The following is a 23,785-nucleotide window of genomic DNA, read 5'->3' as shown; positions in this document are numbered from 1 at the left end:
ACATCCCAGTTATTATAATACTTTGCATGATGCAAAAGAACAAAATTCGTGAGAAATGCCATATTAGAAACAGGCAGCTTTTTTTTTTTTTTCCCTGAAACCAGTCTGTAGCTGCACTCAATGACCCATTAACTTATTTCTGATTCTGCACAAAGCCAGCACCAAGACATTTGTGACTCATTATCAACCAGGCACTGGAATTCACCACTAGCTTTCCAGCGGATCCAGATCCAAAGGAAATCCCCATATGCTTGGAATTCCTAAACTACAAGCACTGCAGTTGTTGACTGGTAAGGCGACAGTTGCCATACGCAACAGAGGAGATGTTTATATTTATGTTTTTGGAGGTTGTACCTCAGCCAGAGGCAGATAAATTTCCCCAAGTTGTGTCACTGTCCCCCAAATATAAACATAACACTGTTACTTCCAAAATGTGGAAGCAGTAGAGCTGTGACAGTCTTCCAGACCAACATTTAAGCATGAAATCCTTTTCATTGTTGCCTTTTTTTTTTCATTGTGAGAGCCCACATTCTGGGCAGAGAGAAGTGCTACACAAACCAGCTCTGCTCACTACACAGCTTCCCATCATTCATTCATCCCCAGAGCACAGTCTGCCCTGTGCTGTGGAGGAGGAAATCTCTCATGGGTTTGGCTTTGGTGTCTGCTGTGACACAGCTTCCCAAAATGACCCCACAGCACACACAGCAGTGCCCACACCAGCCAGAAGTTATGAGTAGGCAGCACAGCGATTTCCAGCCCACCAGTATGTAAGTGACAGTTAAATGAGGGGAAGCCTGGCCTGGGAGCACCACCAGTCCTCTGAGAAGGGCCTTCAAGCAATCACACAAATCCTCCACAATCACCCAAGACAAAAGTTTACCTAATTTCCCTGCCCTTGTAAACAGCACACAGAGACATGGGGAGCCAAGGCAAGCACAGCACATTTTCCACTCTGCTATGGAAAAAGCAGAAGGTGGCTATGTAATTAGATGGTGTGATAATGCAGACACTAGGGCTGGCTACAGCAAGGTGGAAATTCTGGTATTTCATACCTTTCAAGAGCTCAACTTGGCAACCTTATTAGCATTCTTTGAATTTTTGAATTAATATAATTACTCTCAATTAATTAAAATGAGGAAAGAACGAAATATCCTTTCATGAGACACTGACATGAATAACATTCAGGGAGCAGAATGATGACCACTAATATACTGATACTTACTATAACTGCCAGGCAGCAGCATCTGAAAAAGTTTCTCCTTCTGCCCAGGACAGGAAATAATTGTCTGACATTCACTGTCAGAAGCTAAATAATAGCAATGAGCTATAACAATAAGTGCTGCTGTGAAGTTTTTATTATATTGAATAGGAAAATACAAGTTTCAAAGCAACTCCTTTGCAATTCCCTTGCATTGTTTCTTACCTCCATCTCTCCTCTCTCCTCCTGAGGCTCTCAGTCACAATCCTGCACTCAAAAGATTCCTGGAGATGTGAGGGAACTGTTGGGGAAGTCTGGGAGAGCTTTCCTCCACCTCCCTGGCAGTACATCCTTAATGAGGCTGCCTGCAACTGTATGAAGGCTCACCCTGAAACAGACCCTTCCCCTGGCACCACTCTTCTGATAGGGACCTTGAAGTAAAAAAGGCCCAGATTGCAAAAACACAGCAATATCTGAAATAAATAATTCCTTTCATAATTCCCACCAAGAAAGCTCAAGGGACATTTGAGTTGAACTTTAAACACCCTTTGTGCACCCACTCCGTGAAGTTTTACCTCGGCTCCCGAGTATTTCTGCGTGCGCTCCACGAGCTCGGCCAAGCAGACGTCATTGCTGACCGGCATGGACTGGAGACGGAGCCTGAAGATTTCCCTGCGAGTGGCTGCATCTGGCAGTGGCACGTGGATAATTCTGTCTATCCGCCCCGGCCTCAGCAGGGCCTGCAATCAAAGTGTCACAGCAAAAGTTACAGCACATCAAGGAAGCAAAAAGAAACCCCACAGCTCAAAAACAACACCACCACCAAATAATCAACAGTTTAAACAAAAGCATGAACCTGCACAAGAAAAGACAGTAAGGCTACTCAGCTTGTGAAATACCAGTTTATGGAAAAAAGGAATCATAGAGGAACCACAGTAATTTTCCTAAAACAATACTTCTAGACTTGTTGCAAGGTGTGCTGGAATGTTAGGACTTGGCAGAAGGACAGGTGGCAATGGACACATCCCAAGTTCAGATCTTCCAAGGAGACAACAATGAGAGAAAAGAAGGGTTTTTGTTGGAGTGAAATCTTACATTGTGGATCCACGTTGCTTTATCCCACGTTAGAGCTGTACATGCTTACAGACAAGCAGATCATTCTGGTGAGGTTTTTTATGCAAAATAAGGTAATAATTGAGAGAGGCCAGTGATGCACAGCTTCATGCACGTGTGTTTGGCCTTGCACTTTGGGTGTTCAGTTTATACTGGGGGTGGGAGGGTGGCAGAGCAAACAGAGGCAGAAAATGTAAGATGGGACAATGCCCACAATGGGCAGCATGGAGGGTTCAGACTGGATGGGAGGAAAATATTTCTAGAAGAGAAGCACAGCCTCAGGGCAGGTTACTGGGGAGGCTGTGGAAATTCTGCCTTTGGGGGTTTTATGGCTCAGCAGAGGAAGTCAAGCTCTCTCTGATCTGGTCTGGTGAAAGTCCTGAGCAGGAGGGGGAACCACAGGGCCTCTGGAAGCTCCCTTCAAACATCTTTCTGGACAGGGTCAAAAAGTAAACTTTATCTATATATAAAGCAATTATATCCAATATAGAGGAGAAGCCAAACTTAAATTTATAGGAAGGGAGGAAGCTCATTTCCCTATGTTTATAAAAAAACCTCCAAGGTTTTTCAAAACCATGTACAGTAAAAAAAGTAAAAACCCTCCAGCCTTACTTAACATTTGGAAAAAAGAAAAGCAAAATACAATAATCCCATGCACAGCAAATACACATAAATAGTATTTAAACTATTTTTTAGAAACTGAACAATGTTTATAAGATTCAGTGTGTAACCTAAATTGTTTTTATGTTATGGTTCTCCCTTGGGTAGACTAGTTTGAGTTCCAGATGACTAGAGATATTGCATGGCTGTCCTGGGCTGTCAGCCAATAAGTCTTTTCCCAGCCTGATCATGTCAGTGAAAGTCATGCTGAAAAAATAGTAGGAAAGAGCTTTCCTTCCTGCACAGCATTGATCAAGTTAACACCCTTCCTAGAGTTTCTTTAAAAAGACTGTTGTGGTGCTTCAGAGTGGAAAAATGTATCCTGAATGTTAAGAGACATCTTGTTATTTTTAAAACAACACATGAAAATGCTCAGCAGAAAGTGCACGGTCCTGTGGTGCTGCATGGAGCTGTGCAAGGACAGAGCAAGGCTGGGAAGCCCACAAGTCAATACCCAGCCCAGCACCTCGTGTCTGCAGTGGCCAATGCTGGATCCCTATAGAAGAGAGCAAGAAACAAGCTGTCCACTGACACCTGCTCAGCAGACCGTGCTGTTTTCCACTCCTGATGAACCCACCCAAGAGCTCAGCTCACTGACAATGTCCTGACCAGTGTACAATTCAGTGTCTAAATCGTGTGTGTTCGTCAGGATGTTGCCATTTTTTGCCAACACACTTGAAAGAGAAATTTGCATGTTTCAAGACTAGGCTTGGAAGGAGTGGTATTAAACTGCAATTGTGTTCTGCATGCTCTTAAGGAAATGCCCATAGCTAATTCTATTATTTAGAAGAAACAAGAAATGTTCACAAGAACACAGTGGTGCCTCTTTCAAACCAAGGCAGGTTTCATCAGGACACCCAGATAATTAGAAATCTTCTAAAGCCAGCTTAACCTCCCACTGATGAATGACCAGGGCTGTGGTGCAGGTGGGACAGGGAAAACACTCAGTGCCAATCAGCTGGGAGCAAGTGCTCCATTGCCTGGCTCTCAGTTCCAAGACACAAAAAGCACAACTGCTGATCTAACACAGTGAACACACTTTTTTCTGGTCAGTGACTAAAACCTGTGTTTCCTCCAGTTTGTCCCCAGTGCTTTGTGTTTTACATATGTTGGTAGTTGAAGGCCCAAGTTTTAAGCATGCTATCATCACTTTTTTGCTAAAATCAGGCCCAGGGACCTTATCCAAGGTGACCAGATGTGCTGGGAACTGCACAAAAAAAGCACAAGTCAGTTGCAGCAGTGCACGCTGGCTATATCAACACAGACAACAAGGAGAGAAAATATTCTATAACCTCAGCGTGAGACGAGAGTCAGGCTCCCTCCAGCCCCTGCAGACAAAAGCAGATTGAACTGAGAGCTGGTCTCCACCAGCCCTCCTGATGTGGTGACCCTGGGAGACCCTGGGCACAGCCTGACTGCTCCCAGCTCTGCTGGCACCACCTTGGCAAGCCACCAGGCTCCCCCTCACCATGTTCCTGAGGAGCTAAAATCAGCAGGAGAAGGTGAGGAAGGGGCCTGCTTTGACCTATCTGGTGTTCCTGGAGGAAAAAGGCCTGCTGGGGGGCTTGGGGTGGGCTGCAGAGCTGCTCTGCTGCTGGATGCTCAGAACACAACAGCAAGCCAAGGCCTCTCTCATTTGCAGGACATCACGCTGCCCTCCCAGGCTTTTCAACTCTACACACTTCTCACAGAGATGCTTTTCCTTTCTGGCCAAAATAACTCAGAATTCAGAACCAAGCTGCACGCAGAGGCTGGCAGTAAGGGAACAAGACAGCCCTCATGATGTCTCTGCTCGCTGGAGAGAAGTGAACTCTTCTGGGTTGCTTAGGGAAGCCTGCTGTGGCACATGATGTGGGCACCTGCAGCACTTTGAGCCCAAGGCCCAGGCCATGCTAACCAGCAGGGCTGATTTGGATGGGTGCTGGCACCACCTTTCTCCTCAACACCATTTTTTGCACAGACCTAGAAGCTTCTGCTTTTCTCAGTGGGATGTCGTGTGATCCAGCCTTCACCACAGGTAGGGATTTGGTGATGGCTGCTCCAAGCACGCCATGACTTTCACAGGCCATTCCAGAAGATGGAGCTTCAATCTTGCAACGTGCACTTGGAAAATGGCGAAGAGAGCGATAAGGACAGCCGGGTCACCTCTGGGCCAGCCTCACTGTCCTGGGCTGGGTGCAATGGGATTAGGTGGTGACCACCTGGCAGGCACGAGGACGGAGCAGGAGGAGGAGGAGGGATTCAGCAGGAGCAGGCAGTGGCTCAGCTGAGCAGGAGCAGAGGCAGGACGGGGAGGGTGAAGAGTTGAAGCAGGGCTGCAGGCCCGGGCAGGTGCAGCTGCCGGGAGCGCGAGATGAACTGCTGGCGACTGGGAGATGCAAACCCGATTCGGGGCGAGCAGCACGCAGGAGGTGGGAAGCTGATGGGGCCAAAATTAATTGATGTGTGCACAAAGCTACATAACTCACTGATGTCGAGATGTGAGGGCTGCATAATTTACTTCAACCAGGAAGGGCACAAAATTAACTAATTGGGGCTTTGTTAGAAACCAGAATAGCTCGAACCCAGAATATTTTGTACCACTGAGCAATTCTTCTGCAGGTTTATGTGATTTTTGCACAACATTTATGCAAGTGGCCATGCATTGAAAGGTTATGAGTGGGACACAGATACAATGCTCCTATGGGGAAGACAAGGAAAGTGAGCTAATTCTCATGTAATATAGAGTATCATCGACAGCAAAACCACAGTCTTCTAAGAAGAAACTGCTGCCCTTTCAAAAAGAAACATTTCGTTTTCTTGTAATTAAAATAGAGTATTTCCTCAAAATATATCATTGGAAAAGATAGCTAAGTCAAAAACATGTATTTTGTGTGCAATTATGAAGATAATTATTTCAGGAAAGAAAACATTAATAGGTAAAGCCTGAAAAATATTTGTGGTTCCTGTTAAGAACAGACCAGATTTAACCTTAGGGCTTTGCTAATTTTCCTCCTCCTCTTTCCCCTTTTTTTTTTTTTGAGCATCTACCTTTAGTTAGCTTTGTCAAAGGTTACTTGGCCATTTTAAAAATCACATTGTTACAGAATGCAGAACTACAACAATGGCAGAAGCATAACTAGCTGAGCTCTCTATGGGACAGGAAAAAAAATTATTTTCCTACTGATAGGAATCCAGCAGCCACGCTTCATTCATCAAAAGCATTCTTAATCACATAACAAAAGCTCACACATGAACTGTGTGCGAAGGTAACCTAACTTTAGCAAAAACAGATACAACTTAAAAACTGAGAAGTAAGTGGATATTGAGGTGAGGAAGAGAAAGCAAATCAGTTCAGGAGGTAGAGAAGCTCATCTGGAGAATCAGTGTTACTGCATATTCTCTGCTGCAATTAATCTCCACATGCAGGAACAAATTTTTATACTAAATTTGTTTCCTTTCAAACAAATACATTGCTTTTAATGTGAAACCTAAAAAATGCAACTAAAAGTTTAATTTTGCCTCTGGAGTCTGTTGGGATTAGATCACTGATGAAAATGAGAGGACTGGGAATAGTTCCTTTGTAACTCAATCCTTCCAATTTAGATTAACAATTGCTATTTATGAACTGTGGTCAGGGCTCCTACTTACATGGACTCCTCAATACAAGAGATGCTCTATATCTTGTAACCTCATTGGGAAATGCAATTTTTTTTTTTAACTTGCACCATTAGAGTATTTGAACATTTCTAAGTCATTTTAAAGAAACAGAATCATAGAATCAGAGAACGGCCTGGTTGGAAGGAACCTTAAAGATCATCCAGTTCTGCCATAGGCAGCGACACCTTCCACTAGACCAGGTAGCTCCAAGTCCCATCCAGCCTGGCTTGGAACACATCCAGGCATGGGGAATCCAGAGCTTCTCTAGGAAGCCTGTGCCAGGGCCTCACCACCCTATCCCAGCCTTCTGCAGCCTGTGCAAGCAGTAGCTGTTTGTGAGATGTTTTCCATGGTTTTGCCCACATGTCAGGACAGATGCATTGCAAGTGTGGGAAGTGTTAAGGCCTTCTTGTGCCATCATTTACCTCTGGCAGGAGCGAAGGCAGCTGCCATCAAGGTGCTTCCCCTACGCTTTTGAGGCTCACCTCAGTGCCTGATGTTTTCGTTCCCACTCTGTGCCAGAGCAGGTCATGCTCCCAGCCCAACAGATCCGGAAGCGCCAGGCATTTTAGGATCTTTGAAAGTTTCAAGTACAGGAAGCTCATCCATCCTGTCTGAGAGATTACTGGAGGCTTTTTTGCAACCATGGCTTAATTGCCAAAATTAACAGGAGGTGCTGAGGGGAAAAGACACATGGGAGTATTACCATTAAAGACTTAAAAACCATAGTCCAGTGGAGACTAAATTTTATTCTCCCATAAGGCTTTTACTCCCGCTCCATCTGGCAGGAGCTGCTTCAGGAGGCAACCCCAAATTCCTCTGTTCCAGGTGACACACTTATTCACTGTGTCACAAGGCTGGAGTCTTGTAATTACAGGCTCCCGAGTCAAGCGATACTGCTTTGTTCCTGCCAAGAGCCCCTTTCCTCACACTCTTCCACTTCCCCACCTTCTTCCTTCTGTGCCAATGTCTGTCACCGCCCTCAGCACATGCCAACATCTCTAACCAGTTCCCCTCTTTGATGACTTTTTTTGCTGGTCACCACCCTTGTACATCTCCCAAGATCTGTGCAGATTACTCTCTGCTGTCATTACACAATATCTACTACTCCTCTCAGGGTGGAGCACTTTGGTTCCCTAACCTACGGTGCATCCACTACTCCATAACGTGCATTTGCTAACAGAATTTTATCAAACATTATAAAAAACCAGCTCCCAGAAAATGCTGCAGTTCCCCATGTGAAGGCTTTGCTTTCCACACAGATTTATAAAAGCCAGGCTGCGCAGCCTTTCTGTGGTGTCAGTCTTGCTCAAGACCTGGAGCGTTGTGCAAGTTGACAAGAAAGGACATGATAGTTTGACAGCAGGTGTTCAGCAGGAACACGCTACCGAGCGGCAGCAACCCTCTGCTCAGGCATTCAGCAGGAGCACGAGTTAAAGGCAGGGAGCAAATGTGTGCTCTGATACCCCTGGCAAACAGCAAACCAACTCCAGCTGGGAGACAGCTGAGGTGATCCCAGTCCAAAGCAAGATGAAGAGATACAGAGAGTGAACCATCTCCAAAATAAGAACATGGTCTGTCCCTCAGATGCCCCTGCCTGTGCAGCAGCTACTCCCCCTGCTTATCCTCCAGGTACACATCTCCAGTTCATCTTTTCCCTTCGACCACTAATTCATACCTGTTTCCAGTCTGTCACATCAACAGAGGGAAACTTCTCCATGTAATTCCATGTGCTCTCTAGAACTGCTCTCTTTGCTGGCTACCCACATGAACTAACACCTTCAGCGAGCACTATAGATCAGTCTCTTAGCTATCCCAGCAAAAGTTTACATTACAGTGTGCAGGAAAACAGCAAAATCATCCTTCCTTACAAAATGAAACCTGGGGAAAGAACTGCCTTGAATCAATTGAAACTGCTGTCATCACCTGCTGGAACAACATGCATGTTTCACAGCACCCAGTCATTTCCACTAAGGGTGGTGATTTAAAACAGATAAGAGTGTGACTTCAATAACTACAAATAGGCAGTGCTAGAAGTAGGCAAAAATTTCCAGAGTTGATATGGAAGTATATCAAGCCTCAAAAACCTCTAAGGAAGGCCAGGTTTGGCTTTCCAAATCTGCACAAAGCTGGATGCCACAAAACACTCTCACCTTTTTAATCAGACTAACAGCAGTGCCCTGACCACTGCACATCACCATCCTGCCACTGGCAGAATTTGATTGATACAGCCAATTTACAGGGAGTCGTGGAGAAAGGAGACTTGAGGAGACTTGTTCTGCTGCAATGCGACTGTGCAAACACAACTGTGAGGAACAAAGTGCTCCTTGGCCCATGCAGACAATACCAGGGCACGTTTTTATGTAGTTTTCTTCAGATAGGATTAAAATATCTCAAGAAACAGAGTTTCAACCATTTCTGTTGGCAGAAACATCTGCAGGCAGATATGTAGAACTAGTATCTCTGAGCTTTTTTTCTCCATCTGATATTGCAGACAGTTAAATTGGCCAGTTGGCACAAATCACTGCAATGCTCATTGGGAGCCAAGCTTTGCCCAGGCCTCCATCCTTAAAAGTCTAAACCCGTCAGAAACACGGCCCGTTTTCAATGCAATAAAAGCAGTGCAAACCCAAGCAACCATGCTGATACAAATCCAGTTTGGCACCACAGAAATTCAGCTCCAAATGACGTGTGTTCAAACCCACTGAGGCACTGCCAGGCAATCAGGCTCTCAATCCCCACTACTTTGTCAATATGGCCTCAGAAAAGCAATTTATTCTTCATCATCTGCCCGTACCTTCAGCACACTCAACCACACGTTTTAAAGCCACAAACTTCCTTTGCAAAGCAGGTGTCAGACACAAGGTTTTGTCCTCTCCCCATGTCCAGTCTGAGCAGTTTTACCACAATGGCACAGAGGATGTCCCAGTTTCCAGCTGTTTTCCTGCAATTTTAGCAAGGAGCAGGAGGGATCAAGTCCTTTGCCATTTTCTGGGTCTCACAGTGAGGTGGACAAGACACTGGAAGATGCCCATTCCATGCAGCCTTTTCTCCCCCATTTCTAACAAATGATTTTTAGTAAAGTTAAAATTAAGTGAAGGGGAAAAAAAAATCTATCATCAGCTAATAAACAACATAACACACCCTCTTCAGTGTATGTTTACATAAGAGAGTCCTCCATGCTCCTGTCTAAGAGGTGCAAAACCTCAGGAATGTCAGCTCTCTTCTTCCTTTCCCTTTTTTTTTTTTTTTTGGTGGGGGGGGTGAGTGGGGGTTTAATGAAAGAACCCCTTTAGAAAAAGATAACAATTACATGTAATGGAACCTGGAACCAGACTCTTTTGGCAATTAATCACCCAGGAGCCGTTGCAATCCTGCAGGCTGTTTCTGACAGATTTTGAGAGCTTTACAGGAATCACTGGGCTAAGATGTGCCTGGGCTGGCTTCTGACAGGGACCAATCATGTACAAAGTGTATTGTTGGTTTTGAGTTTTGTGCTTTTTTTTCATTTGTATATTCATACACACACACAAATATATACATATATCTATCCAGACACATACACACACATGTGTGCACCTATATCTACATTTCCATAGGAATCTTTCTTTACATACATGGAACAACTGCAGAACTCATTTGTTGGCCCAGAGGCAAAAAAAGAAAGAAAAAAAAAAAAAAGAAAGAAAAAAAGCCTTTTCTTCCTCTCAGCAAAGTAGAGCTATCCATCACTTAACAGAGATACTTCCTGTTTTCAAGCAGTTGGGAAGGCATGACTTCCAACCCAAATACTTGGCTTGGCAAACCATTCCTGTGTTGACAGATGCTTTTATAACCACTTCATTCCACCTGAAGTTTCAGTATAAAAGGAGGTGGTTTTCATTGCTGGGTTTTTTTACCTTTTTTTAAATTTTTTTTTCTGATGGGGGGAAAAAGGGAAAGCAGAAAGGAGAGGAAAGAGAAGGAAAAGGAAGGAAAATACCACAATTATAACAGCTGGATGACAGAGGTTAGCATAGCTCTGACAGATGTTACCATGTAACCTCAAAATGACATGTTAGAGAAAAAACAAACCACCAAACCTGCTCCTTGTAGGAAAGAGAATTTTGAACTCCTGCCAAAATAGCACAATTCTCCTCAGAAGCTTTCAAACACTGCAACAATGATCTACCACATAATACATTAATTTCCATACATAAGCTTTACCTTTATATTGCCAGTCCTCTGATTAAATTACCAGCATGGGATGAGATGTTTTTCTGAGAGACAACTTAGCCTCAAATGACAAAAATCGACAGCAGGTCAGCTCCATCAGGACCAGCCTTGTAACAGCTTTTCATCTCTTACTTTTTCTTTTCCTAGGATTCATCCACAGGACATGCTCTGAACACTTCTTGAAGCAACATACTTCAGTGTATGACAAGGAGAAGTTAAACTGTGCTGCAGACAAGAAGATGTATTTCTAAAAGCTGCACGATCCATTTTATATAACCTTTTGTCATACAGTTTCTGTATTCCTTACACCTGGTTCCTTCAGTGACTACCCTACCACAAAATTCTTCATGACTTTTCCTGGCTTGTGACCAAACTTTACAGACCTGTCTGACAAACTACAGATAGACACACTACAGATAAACAAAGTGCAAAAGAAATATTCCCAGAACAAACCAGATATGTGAAAGCAGCTGCTTCTAAAGAAAGAAATCAGCAGAGAGGTAGGCAACATCAAGGAAACAATTCAGAAACAGTTTCAAAAGGAAATCAATGACTTTCCGTCATTACTGCCAGCGCTGTGGCTGAAAAAAAATAAATTTCTGGTTTTCATTATTTGAAAGATCTTATTTTACTACTGTGGTTCTGGAAGACCATTTAAAGCAATAAAGTAGATACCAGTCACAATAACTGTAAGCTAAAGGAAAAGTCATTCAACTCAGAGAGAGAGAATAAAGCCACTATACAAAAAATATCACTCATCTGTACTTGAACAACAAGGTGATTATGCCTTGTACAAACCCATCTTGAGGCCCATATTCCAAACAAACAGGGAGTGAAAAAAACACATCCTGGTTTAAACCCCTCTCTTTGGGAGACACAGACCTCCTGCCCTTTCACAGGTAACACATCCTGGGTACAATGCAGGTGCCAAACCCATTTGAGACTAGGGCAAACTTGGGAACACCTGGCAGCCCTGGGGAGAGATCCAAGAGTTCTTTGTCCCTGCCAAGGGCATAGCTGGTGGTGGCCAGGCAGGAGCCCGCTGAGCAGAACAAACAGCACAGGATGCCTCTATCCATAGGATGTCAACAATGCTTTTGATAAAGGAACAATCAGAAGACACACTATGGGTTTTAACTCAGTACCTGGTAGTGGAAGAACTGCAGAATGGTTGGGTCAGAAAGGACCTTAAAGATCATCTGTTTCAACTCCTCTGCTATGGATACATGCCTGAACACCAATGAAGCCCTTTCCTTCTTTCGAAAGGTGCATTCTTAACCCATGTTTAAGTCATAAATTGAGGAGAAAAAGAGAAACAGGTGGTTAAGAAGCCTCTAACCAGCACCTGCAAAGTGATGCTCACACAGTGAAGCACTATTTGACACAGAACATCTAGCAGCAGACATGCAGTGTGAGTCTTCAAGCAGTTAAAGAACCTTCCCAGGTCCAGATGAGCAAAAAGACTTTGGGAACAGCCAGATGAGGTCACTGAGGTTGCTGTTGGTGGCACAGAGCAGGTGACATGGTTCCAGTGACACAGAAAGAGTGGGTAACACTGAAGAACTGCACGGCTGATTCCAGAATCCCAGATAGCTGCATGCCAGGATATTAATGCAGTCAAGACACGGCTAATTAAGAACAGCAGTGCACTGGCTGGGTCAGAAGCCAAGACACTGCCTGGAGAAAAGGCCCCACAGACATGCCTCCTCTTATTAGTGCAAGCAGACAATCACTGACTTCCTCCACCCGGATGCAGGAAGACAACCTGGTGGTTTTCTCCCTCATACCGGCAGAAACCACTTTGTGTGTTGATCTTGGAGTCTGGTGGGTGGTGCAGGGTTTACATAAATTACAGAGCTCAATGCAGCTGCCAGTTGCAAGTAACAGAGAGAGCTGCAACTCTGGGGTTAAAATACATCCTTTCAGCTCATCAGGACTGCAGTGGTGCTGATAAAAATCCTGAAATCATTCTGCAGGTCTGCCAAGTGTTTATAGCCCCTAGCAGACAAGAAATATTAGAGGAAAGCATTTGGTGCCACTGAACTCACATTTTTTCCCCTACGCTGCCAAGAGTTCCATCAAAAAAATGCAGGACCCTGCTGATTGTTGTCCATCTGGCTTTCTCCTTGACTTGTCCCCCACTTTGTGAAGCCACCTGTGATGTTTCTGGCTCTAAGCACTTTGCAATACAGGAATTATTTTGGTCAGTCCCTTTTACACGTTCTACAGTCAGCCTGAAGGCATTCCTGCCATGGCAGACAGTCTGGCATCAGATCTGGCTTCATTCTTACCACATATCCTAGATATTTCCATCTTCATTTCTGGATAATTTAGGAGATTAAGTCTTGTTCAACTCCCCGACGTATCTCAGTATTTGTTATAAATTCATTCCATTTAATACCTACTATTTCCCCAAGGCATTTAATTTCAAAAGCTTTTAGACGTCTGTCTGTACCTTTGGTGGATTTCCAGCTTTCACATCCAACTGTTAAGGTGGAAACAGAATTTCAGTGGAAGACTCCTACATTGGTTTTAAATTGTGGATTACCAACACCTACATCTCCTTCATGCTGGTCAGATACAGCTGCTGCCTCATTGATGTACTGCACTATTTCCTTCTGGGCATCCTGTCCATCCCCATCTTACTGCCATGCAAAGTGAAGATGCCTGGTTTGTATCTTGCTTATTTTTGCATCCCATTATCAGGGCTGAAAATTACTGTGATTCTCATTAAGTCTATTTGATTTTTAACTCACTTTCTCTTTTTTGTTTTCTTTCTCTCCTTTTCTCTTGCCTGTGTCTGCTGGAAAACAACCCAGCTGTGGTTTTTGTTAAGTAACATAATGTACTACCTGAGTTACCTTTTTTATCTCCCACTTTTCCCACTTAAATCAACAGTGGCTCCAAACAGCAGGGGTGAAAGATTGCACCTCTACTTGTCTGCATGAATAAGTATTCATCCAGTCAAACTGTACCTCAATCAACAAAGCTGCACCTTGACCTAAAGCCTCAATGAACTTCTCTTAACAAACCCTGTCATTTCAAGATGCTACAGTACCAGTCCTGATGGACAGATTCAAATACCTCTAAAGCTGAGATGAGTACAATCTAGATTTTAAAACACCAGGGGAGGTGTTTCAAATAAAGGTTTAGTTGGGTTATGCTCATGCTTCAATTTGGTCAGCATATGACTTTCTGTTCTACTGAACTTCAACTCATTCCTTTATCCTGCCTGAAACACCACAGAAGACTTTTCCAGCAACAACAACAAAAAAATGGACAGAATCATATTAATTACTACAGCAGTTCAGGCCATCTTCAATTTCTGCTCTTCTTTTTTGTTGTTTTTTTTTTCTTTTTTTTCTCTCCTTAATTACACTTTTCTAACAACTAAAAATTCAGTTACCTTGACCTTCTTTTTTTTGTCATTTTCTGGGTCCATATTCATTTACAGCTCTCCCTTTGTGTTGCTTTTCCCACTCTGCTGTGAGCTTTATGATGGTCAACTAACAGCCTATTTCTTTGCCAAGATTTAGAGATCATTGCTCTACTCAGCTGTTTAATATTATCATTGCTTATTTCCTTCTCTTCTTGTCGAAAATATTTAGTTTATTTCCTGAGGAAGTCTCCTGAGGTGTAAGCTATGCTGGTAAAGTGCTTTCCTATCACCTTTTAAACACTTGTTCATGCTCCTTTGGTACAGTCAGCAACGTATCTCATTTCAAACTGCATTTACTTGTAGTATAACTCACAGAAATTGGGTTTTCCCCCTGAAAGGGTCTGTTTGAACAGTTAATTTGCATAATTTCAACAACTTTTACATATATATAAGCTGACTATGATTTATTAGTTCTTGGCTGTCTGGAAAGCTGCATTCATGTGCCAGCTATGAAATCGTCAGGCAGAAAGGCCCAAAAGAAGCCACGCTGGGCTCCTGAGGTGAATTTTTTCCTTCAGCTAAGCTTTCTTGTGAAGTGTTGAGGGAGGTTTAGTCCCCTTCAGTTCACAGGTGTCCAACTAGGTGTGAGCTTCTTAAGTGAACAAGACTCTTCTCCTTACAGAACGCAGATTTTGTTTGGAAACCATAAGCCATTTCAAAGCACAAAGAAGTGCTTGCCATAACCCGAGCTGTACATTTTGTCAGCTAATAGAGTAAACAGCTTGTTACATTCCCATTCTGTTGCCAGTGCCACAGAATCCCCCTCCTCAGCACCTGGGAACTGCAATGTATTAGATAAAAGACTCGATTGCCCCATTATTTGAAAGAAACGTTGTGTTTTTCCTACCGAATTCCAGTGGAAACAGGAAATATCTTCAGTGTTCCTGCTAAGGTCTTCCCGGAATTTAGCAGTGTTTGATCCTGAAAGCTTAAGTGACTTGCCAGGGAGTCACTTTGAACCACCAGCTTTATCTTGGGCTCTAATCACTGTTCAGAGGAAGATTCAAACGTAGTCAATTTAACATAACTATCTGATTACTCCTCCCGACGTACCATTTAAAACAGACAATAGCCCGGTTCAGGATGCAGCTCGGGAATGGTGTGCCCAGAGCCCGATGTTGCCCAAGGGCGATGTGGCTAGTAAAGGAGACACCTACCTCGATTTCCTATTGATCTGGAACTTCCCAAAGCATTTGCAAATTGCGGGAACCGCACTGAGACATTTAAAATTTAAATTACCCGAACTTACTTCACAGGGCCATCAGTATTCAAAGCCTCCCTCTAACCAAGAGGAAATACAAATTGCCCTTTGAATAGAGACAACTCTTGGGCTCTAGGGTTAGGATTTATCAAAGGAATTTAAGGAAAAAAAATCCTACTTCACATAGCTACATTTCTAACACAAGAGCTTCACAACTACCGACATTTCCTCCCACATATTATTTAGCTTTCAAAATTGTATCCATTCTTCATTCAGAAGTTTCTGAATTCATAAAGCCATGCTTTGGCTGAAGGCCAGAATATGCAGGAGGAAACAGAGAATCTCATTTTGCTCAAGATGCTCTGATAGAAAAATCAAGAGTTTTAGGTTCTTTCTGGGGATGCAAAGATATAATCTTTTTGTACCAATAGCACATGCATGAAAAATTATTCTATGGGAAATCTGTGCCAGGAAACTCAGCTTCTCTCACGAAGAGCACTATCAAAATGGTCACAAACGGTGCTGACAATGAATCAAATCCCATTTTAAACACAAAAATGAAGACAATTAAAATGTAAGGGGAAATAACTTGCTCCCTGGACAGAGCTGGGGATTATGACTGTCAGATTTTGACAAAACTACAGCTTTTCCTCTGCTTAAGGCAAGTTAAAATTCAGTTAATGCACAATTCAAATCCCCCCTTTGCAAACACACTTAACATCTCTTTTTCACAGGCAGCTATTTCAAAGCAGCACTTGTATAACAGAGAACACAGTTTAAAAGCTCAGAAACCTTCCGTTCTTAAACTGTAACTTCAGAACTGCCAGCATTCCAAGGTAAGTGAATTAAAAAAAAAAAAAAAAAGGCAGACCACAATAATCTACACAGATGGGTGATGGGATCTGTGCTGGAGACCCCCTCAGCAGCACTGACAGTCTCCAATAGCAGCACTCAGAATCTCTGCAGGTTTTCCCCTCACTTCTGGTATACCTGCATACTGCCCAACATGAGTGTTCCATAACTCACAGGGTTTCAAAACTCCTGGAAGATTTATTGGCTAATGTGACAGTTTTTAGCCCCTCTGAGAATGCAAACATCCACAGACAAAAACTTCAGGGGGGCTGAGAGGGTGAAAATGAACCTCCCACAGTTAACATTGCTTTTTCATCCCACTCTGCTCATAGGAAAAATCCTCCCAGTCCTTGCCTATAATGCAGAGTTGCACAGTCCTTGATATTTTACTTCCTTACACCAATGCAGTCCTGGGATGGACAAAAGCCTGCTTGGCCACAGCTGTGCAGAACTGCAGGGCTCTGCCAGGCAAGCATCCCTGGTCCTCTGCCTGCCAAAGATGCCAGCCATTGACAAGGAAACAGTCTATCTGCAGAAACCCAGGGAGCTCTGAGAGTTCTCTCCACAAATTGCTGGGATTTCATCACATAGTGTCCATTTCCCTCCTCTCAGTTCTGTATCCACAAACCAGCTCAGCCAGGCTGACAGAAACAAGCCACGTCCCTGCCTTCCCTGTCTGCAACTGGAGGAGAGAAAAGATAAAAGAAAAAAATTCCCATCACCTTTACTGCAAAACTGTACTGAATTTATCAAAAGGAAGGATGATTTCTCCCTCATTTTTTAATTACAACTTGGCAAACCTGGAATAAAATAAAAATGCCTTCTAAATTTCAATTCATTACTGTATGCTAATGGATGCTAAATTATCATAATGCAGCTGATGTTACTATTCATATTGCTGAAACGAACATGGACACATCCAAGTTGTATCAGAGACAGTTCCTTTAACTTCCTACTTGTATTTTCTTTTAAATTAGGTCAGACTTTTTTCAATTGTGTATTTCCTGCTGGTTTTTTTTTCTCCAGGTTTTCTTTCTTATTAATTTCAGTGAAGCAGCTGTAAGAGGTAACAATTACTGCAAAAATGTTTAATTACCCAACTAGCTTTTAAACAGTACCTGTGGGCATATACACTCCTTACGAGAAGTTACTTAAAAGTAAACCCACAAGAATTATTGTTAAATAATGGCATGATTATCAAAGAAAATTATTCTCTGTGAGTCATTTTACATTAATTACAATGTATTATTTGCAGGGCAATGTACATGCAGTTCCTTCTGCAGTGTTCCTAGGGGAGTTTAATGAGGAGCTGGTCCTATCAGGAACCAGAGTGACAAGGCCCTTGCACAGAATCTCTGCCTGCAAATCACCAGCACCAGAGTCTGCAGCACACTCGGCAGGAATGGACTGGAGCAATAAAACTAATGAAAATCAGTTAGAAGAGGCTACAAGCAGCTGTAAAAGATTTAGAGAAAACCATGGAATTGAAGACCGGATCAGATTTCCAAACCCTGTTTTCTAACGCTCTTAAAATACCCACTCTGCTTTTGAAAAATCTCTGCAAACGAGTCTGAATTAACAGTGTGCTGTAAAAATCTGACAATTCATTGAGAAAAAAGCTATTCTAATATGACTTATAACTGATGAGAGAATATAATTCAGGTGGTATTTTAAACTGTATGTAGTAGAAAAGTAGCTGTTAATCGCTAGAATTTTCATTCTTCTAACAGGAAACTGCATCATGTGTGGTTTTTTTTTTCTTTTTTGGAAGACAAAATCTCTTCTACAGCAGCAGTCATTTTAATGAGATTTAATAAATGTGTTTTTATGCATCAAGCTCAGCTGGAGTGCTCACACTCAGCTCTATGATACACTAGAAATATGTTTTTTGAGACCTTGGATTATTATTCACAGTACCCTTCCATCACCTTTCCAAATTCTTCACTGATGAGTCCAGCAAAGGGAGAATCACTGTAACAATGCACACTTACAATTATTACATTTACAATCACAGTAACAATGCACAGTTATTTATTAAGACATTAGAGCCCCAGCCTGCTGCTGTAAACTACTGCAGCTCCTCTCTCCTGGCACTCTGTTAATATTTACAGCAGCAGAGGCTGATCCCAGAAATTAAACAGTGGCCAGTGGCTTTCTCATCATATGAATCAGCAAATTTATATAACCTCAAAATCCTAAAACTTGGGTGGTCAAATCTTACTCATTATCCCATCACTGAATCCTCCTGGCCAACAGGGAATTCCAGGCTTTGGAAATTATCTCTAACTCACTGTGATCAACACCCAAGGATTACAGACGGCTCCACCCTGCTCCAGGGAATTAAAGCCCAGGTTAAAGAGTTTCCTTACCAAGGAATTGTAGCTATAAACTAAACCAGCATTAATTGCTTCTAGCACAGAGGAAAGGCACCTGGAGCTGGAGCCAGACCACAGAGGAAGGGATGAGAGCAAAGTGGGAGAAACATAGGAGGAAGAAGATAATAGAAGAAGTCAGAAAGAAGAAAGAGAGAGTATTTTCCATTAAGGTAAGTCAAGAGAGTCCAAGATGTCAACAGGATTCACACACAGAAGCAGCTCTTGGAAGGATCTGCCCCAGTCAGCACTGCAGCCTGACAGTGAATTGGAATGACACCAGCAGCTAGAGCTGCACAGGTTTTGCAGCCCTTCATTTTCTGGGAAAAAATTTAGGCTAAAATCTTTTGGGCCAGAAAAGCAAGTTAAAGACTCAGAAAAGGTCATATGGTCTCTCCCTGGGGCTCTGCCTGGATGCCATAAACTTTGGTGGAAACGTTCTGCAAGCACAAGAAGAGCATTTCCAAACCAAAGTATATCCTCCCATGACTAGATGTCTCTTGTAAAAACCCCAACTGGCTACCAAAGAAAACACTAATTTCTGTTAAAAGAAACCAATCTGAAACATTGATTATTCATAGAAAAAGCTGATTTTTTTAAACTACAGCAGCACCTTCAAAAAGGTATCTTTTTCTATCCAGGCTAGCCATGGTCAAACAATTTTAGAAATGATCCTTGCATAATTTTTTGGAGCATGAAAACTACTTGCTAATATTTTGCTGAAAATTAATCTGAAGGATTGAACACTCACTAAGAGTGCCTATTCTTTAAATTCCACTGATAAGCACATCCTAGAGCTCCTCCAAGGAATATGCCCAGCCTTCCCTACTGCCTGAACGTGTCACCCTGGAGTCTCTGCTATCATGCACACCCAGCATCCAGGGATGGCTTATCCTTGTATGGTTTGACAGAACAGTAGAAGCAGGACGTGGGAGGGCAGCCAAATACCTGAGGCTAAATTCCTGGCACATTAAAAGCCTATTTACTATTGCCCATAATGCTATTTCACATATAAAAATACAAAAGGAGATCCATGTGGAATTAACTATATTGTTCATTTCTGTGGTTTTCCCTTTGCTTTTTTTTTTTCACATGAAAGAACTAGGTCAATATTTTCCAGAATTACCCAACTTATTTTATACTATGAAAAAGGAAAACCATTTGTAGTATGAACATTGTTTGGGGGAAAACAACATTATTTATGGCAATTTTTCCCATGTGACATTTTAGAAAAGGAAGCATAGTAGAAAACCCCTTTCACCATATGGAATATTACAGTTTTTTATGTGAAATATCAGTACAGACATCTACCACTGGAACTAATAAAGCAGTAGCAGTCTGTTAGGTGGGCCGCTCAGCAGAAGAAAATGTAGATTATACCCTGTCTTTGGGTTTCACAGCTCTGTTTTGATTTCATAAGAGTGCAGAGTAATCTAGATTCTCTGTGACATTTAAAGTGCCCCTTACAAGATCCATCTGCTTGATTTTCCCAGTTTTGACTTCTACATCAGTTGTCTCCAATTTGTTCAGCCACCTGATACCCAGCTACAGGGATGCTGTCACTCTCCACGCTTCCCCTGCACCCCACTCTCAACTTTCAGCCCTCTAAGTGATGGGGGTGACAAAACCAAAGTGTCAGCCACGCCAGAATGGATCACACCCAATGACAACTGTTTAATTTAGCTGCCAGACTCTGTCATGTGTAGACAAGAAAGTTTACTGGAAATAAAATCCACCCAAATCTGGATAGAACTTTCCAAAAAGGTAAGAAAAGGTACACACATAAGAAGTTTCAAGTCTCTCCTCTACTGTACAAGGGATGAGAGACTTGCTAAACCAAACCACAGTAAAAAAACCCAACAATATTGGTATGGGCAAAACCAACAACTGCGGTAAGAGAATCTCCTGTCAGTTTTTCTTGAGAAAAACAAAAGTGGTTTTTGTTGACTTGCAGAAAGGTTGAAGCAGACAATGGTCCCAATGATCCAAGAATCATCATTATAAAGATTCCTATGACCAATCCATTTGATGAAGAGTTGGACAACTTTAAGTACAGACAGCACTATTTAGATCACCTAGAGTAATTCTAAAAAGCATCTAGGACTTGAGCTTCACTGAGGCAGGCTGCATGGTGTGCCATTCTACCTTGCCAGCAAAGACAATTCTTTGACAATTTCAAAATCAGCTGTGGCTTAATTTAAGGTATATTTTATTTCTTTTCCCAGAAAATTGACATTCCAGCTTATAGCTCCAGAAGCATGCTCACATTCTACTATCTCTACTTAAAATATTTAAGAGGGGAAAGGTACAGATACAGATAAGTGTGGTGAGTCACATCCTCATCCCAAGGAGAAGTGTTGCTCACCTTTGATGAGGGAGGTAAATAATTAGCTATACTTGGGGCACTTCTCTTCCAGTCTCAGAACAACATTACCCAGGCAAAAGCTTCTGAAGGCTTCAAAAAGGGCAACACTCAAAATTCATAATCTCCCAGTGAAGGCAAAGTGTTGTCCATGCCAAACAGCTACACAGACTTGATCTTGAAATATTAAACTGATTAATGATGGTAATGATTTAACTTCATAGATTGACTCAGAAATAAAATCAATAATTTTGCCACACCCAAAAAATACTTCTCAGGAATGTACTCACTTGGATGAAAGATTTCTACAAAACATTTAGGGTCTCTGTCTCTCTGTTGGTGAGAAGCAATGGCATAATCATGTGAGACCAGGGCCTAAGGAAACTTCTCTTTAGAATATTCCAGTGTTTGCTTTTCTTTCTTGTTTAAGAGGAGAGTAAGTCAGGCTCGTGTCATGACCATGAATACTTTAAGTGTCTGACAATGAACCTCAGTGGACTGGGGTTCCACACAGATGCATGTCTTGAAGTCAATCACTGCACACACCACTGATAGTCAGGGCAGTTGAAGCTCCAATTCTTTTTTTCATTAAAAGAGATAGCTAAATAAAATTACTTTTGCCTTTAAAGTTCCAATTGACTATAAAATCACAGAAGACTATAAAGGAAATCACAGAATTGCAGTTTGAGTTGGAAGGGACCTAAAAGACCTTGTAGTTCCAACCCCCCTGCCACGGGCAGAGACATTTCCCTCGGACCAGGTTGCTCCAAGTCCCATCCAGCCTGGCCCTGAGCACTTCCAGGGATGGAACATCCACCAGTTCTCTGGCCAGCCTGTTCCAACCTCACAGTAAATAAAAAACCTCACAGTTAGGTTAGCTTAGATGAATCCTTTTTTATGTTCTTTACTGTTGGAATTTATTTCTACCCTCATCAACACCATTACAAACCCAAGGTAAATATGTAAGAAAACCCAGAAGCATTTAGCATGATGTGCTTTTACAGCAATAAAATTATCATCTTATTTGTGTATCCCTTAACACTTAGCCTACAAAATTATTGTGGCCTCTGGATATTGAATTATAATATATAATCAACAGCATAACTAAGAACAAACACTATTTAAAAAATCTGACTAGTGGTAAAATGCTAATGTAACAACAGATATTAAACAGGTGCAATGTTTTAAATTATTTTGTATGTTCTATATGAAAATACAGATTACCATACTCCAGAAGTACAATTAATATAATTTTGTGTAGTCATAAGATAAATGTATATAATTAAGCTGTCATAGGGGTTTTTTCTAATTTTACTCAAGTTATGACTGTTCAATCCTCTGGAATGACCATTCTTCTCTGCTTAAAGGTCATTCTCTATAGTGGCTTATTTAGAGAAATTCTACTGAACACAAATACTCCATACAAGGCTACAGAAAGTCTAAAACTCTATGAAAACAAAGCATGCTCCAAGGATGGGGGGAAATTTGCATCAAGAAATACTGAAAGATTCAGAATAAACCCAAGTTACTCAACACAGATATTTGCTGGTAGGGCTTTACAAACCCTACCTGTGCCACCTGTTAACCTTTTGCCTTGGGTGGCTCCTGGCTCTCTAGGAGATACTGAAAGAACTTTTCAGCTCCTATCGACATTTGGTTGCAAGTGCAGACCCTAAAGCTGCTAAAGAATTTGTTCTATTCATACTTGCTCTGTCTGTTAGTGACTGAGTTTTTCTATAAAACCCTGGCTTTTACACAGCCTTCTAATCCTCAAGTAGCATCTCACCAGTCTGCAATATTTTGGTGCAGGCAAAGAAAACGATTTTATTTATACTCTAATACTCATCATTAAATGACTAAAAAAAACCCAAAGCCACCCCAGCAAACTAATTAACATCAGAGCCTGATTTAAGACCAAGGGAGAAACATCAAAAGACATTACAGCATTGTTTGATGCTCCTCTCTTGGCAATAATTTCACAAACAGCAGGAAAACAAATGTTTCCAGTTACACGTAGGCTCTCACACTCGTGCCTAAGTGAGGCCACAGCTCTCTCTGCTAACTATGTTGGGGTGCCTTAGGTGCCAACTGGCTCCAAATATTTCTCAGAAATCTCAGAAGTTCCTCCTGCAGCAGGGCCTGGATAATGAGGGACAATTATGAGATGAAAACACGCTGACTTCCAAAGGAGAATAATTACCATACAATACAGTACGAAGGATTTTATTGCCAAGAAGGCAATCATATAGCATAAAATTAAGGTATTACATAAAATTAAGGGATAGTTGAAGATCTGAGCTTCATTCAGAGGAAGGAAAATTAAAAATTGCCTCCCATCATTCATATAAGGGAAAACTACCAATGCAAGACAGAATTGTCCCACTTGTTGCTGAGAGACAATAACAACTGAGAGAAGAGAAATGGCCTTAAAAGAGAAAAGAAATGGCCAAGGTGGGGAAGGGTGCAGCTGGCTACTCTTACCTGGAGGGGTTTTCTCTCTGGAAGAGCAAAGACACCACGAGGTTTTGGCCAGGTGGTGAGGGCTCGGCTCCTCTCCCTCTCTCGTTATCCGATGGGAGATAGGCCGCGATCGCTGAGGGGAAAATGCGCCACCACCGTGGGGTTCTGTCTCCTGCTGTCCTCTCCTACCTTGAGGGGAGCTTTGCTCATTAGAGCAGCTGCTGAACCTTATTAACACCCAATCTGACTGGAAAGGCCCCTCACCATCCATTGG

The 23,785-nt window shown here is 42.3% G+C and overlaps 1 protein-coding gene across 1 annotated transcript in view; it reads right to left on the bottom strand.

Annotated features, from left to right (window-relative positions):
- AFG2A (AAA ATPase AFG2A) overlaps window positions 1-23,785 on the bottom strand; it is a 161,546-nt gene that overhangs the window by 31,166 nt on the left and 106,595 nt on the right. Inside the window, 1 exon segment of the mRNA XM_077176741.1 lies at window positions 1,774-1,938. Within this exon segment, the coding sequence (XP_077032856.1) occupies window positions 1,774-1,938 (165 nt within the window).

The sequence above is a fragment of the Agelaius phoeniceus genome, chromosome 4 (assembly GCF_051311805.1).
Source record: "Agelaius phoeniceus isolate bAgePho1 chromosome 4, bAgePho1.hap1, whole genome shotgun sequence".
NCBI classification, from domain to species: domain Eukaryota; kingdom Metazoa; phylum Chordata; class Aves; order Passeriformes; family Icteridae; genus Agelaius; species Agelaius phoeniceus.
Note: the sequence above shows the minus strand (reverse complement) of the source record. Positions and strands in the feature narration are given on the sequence as shown.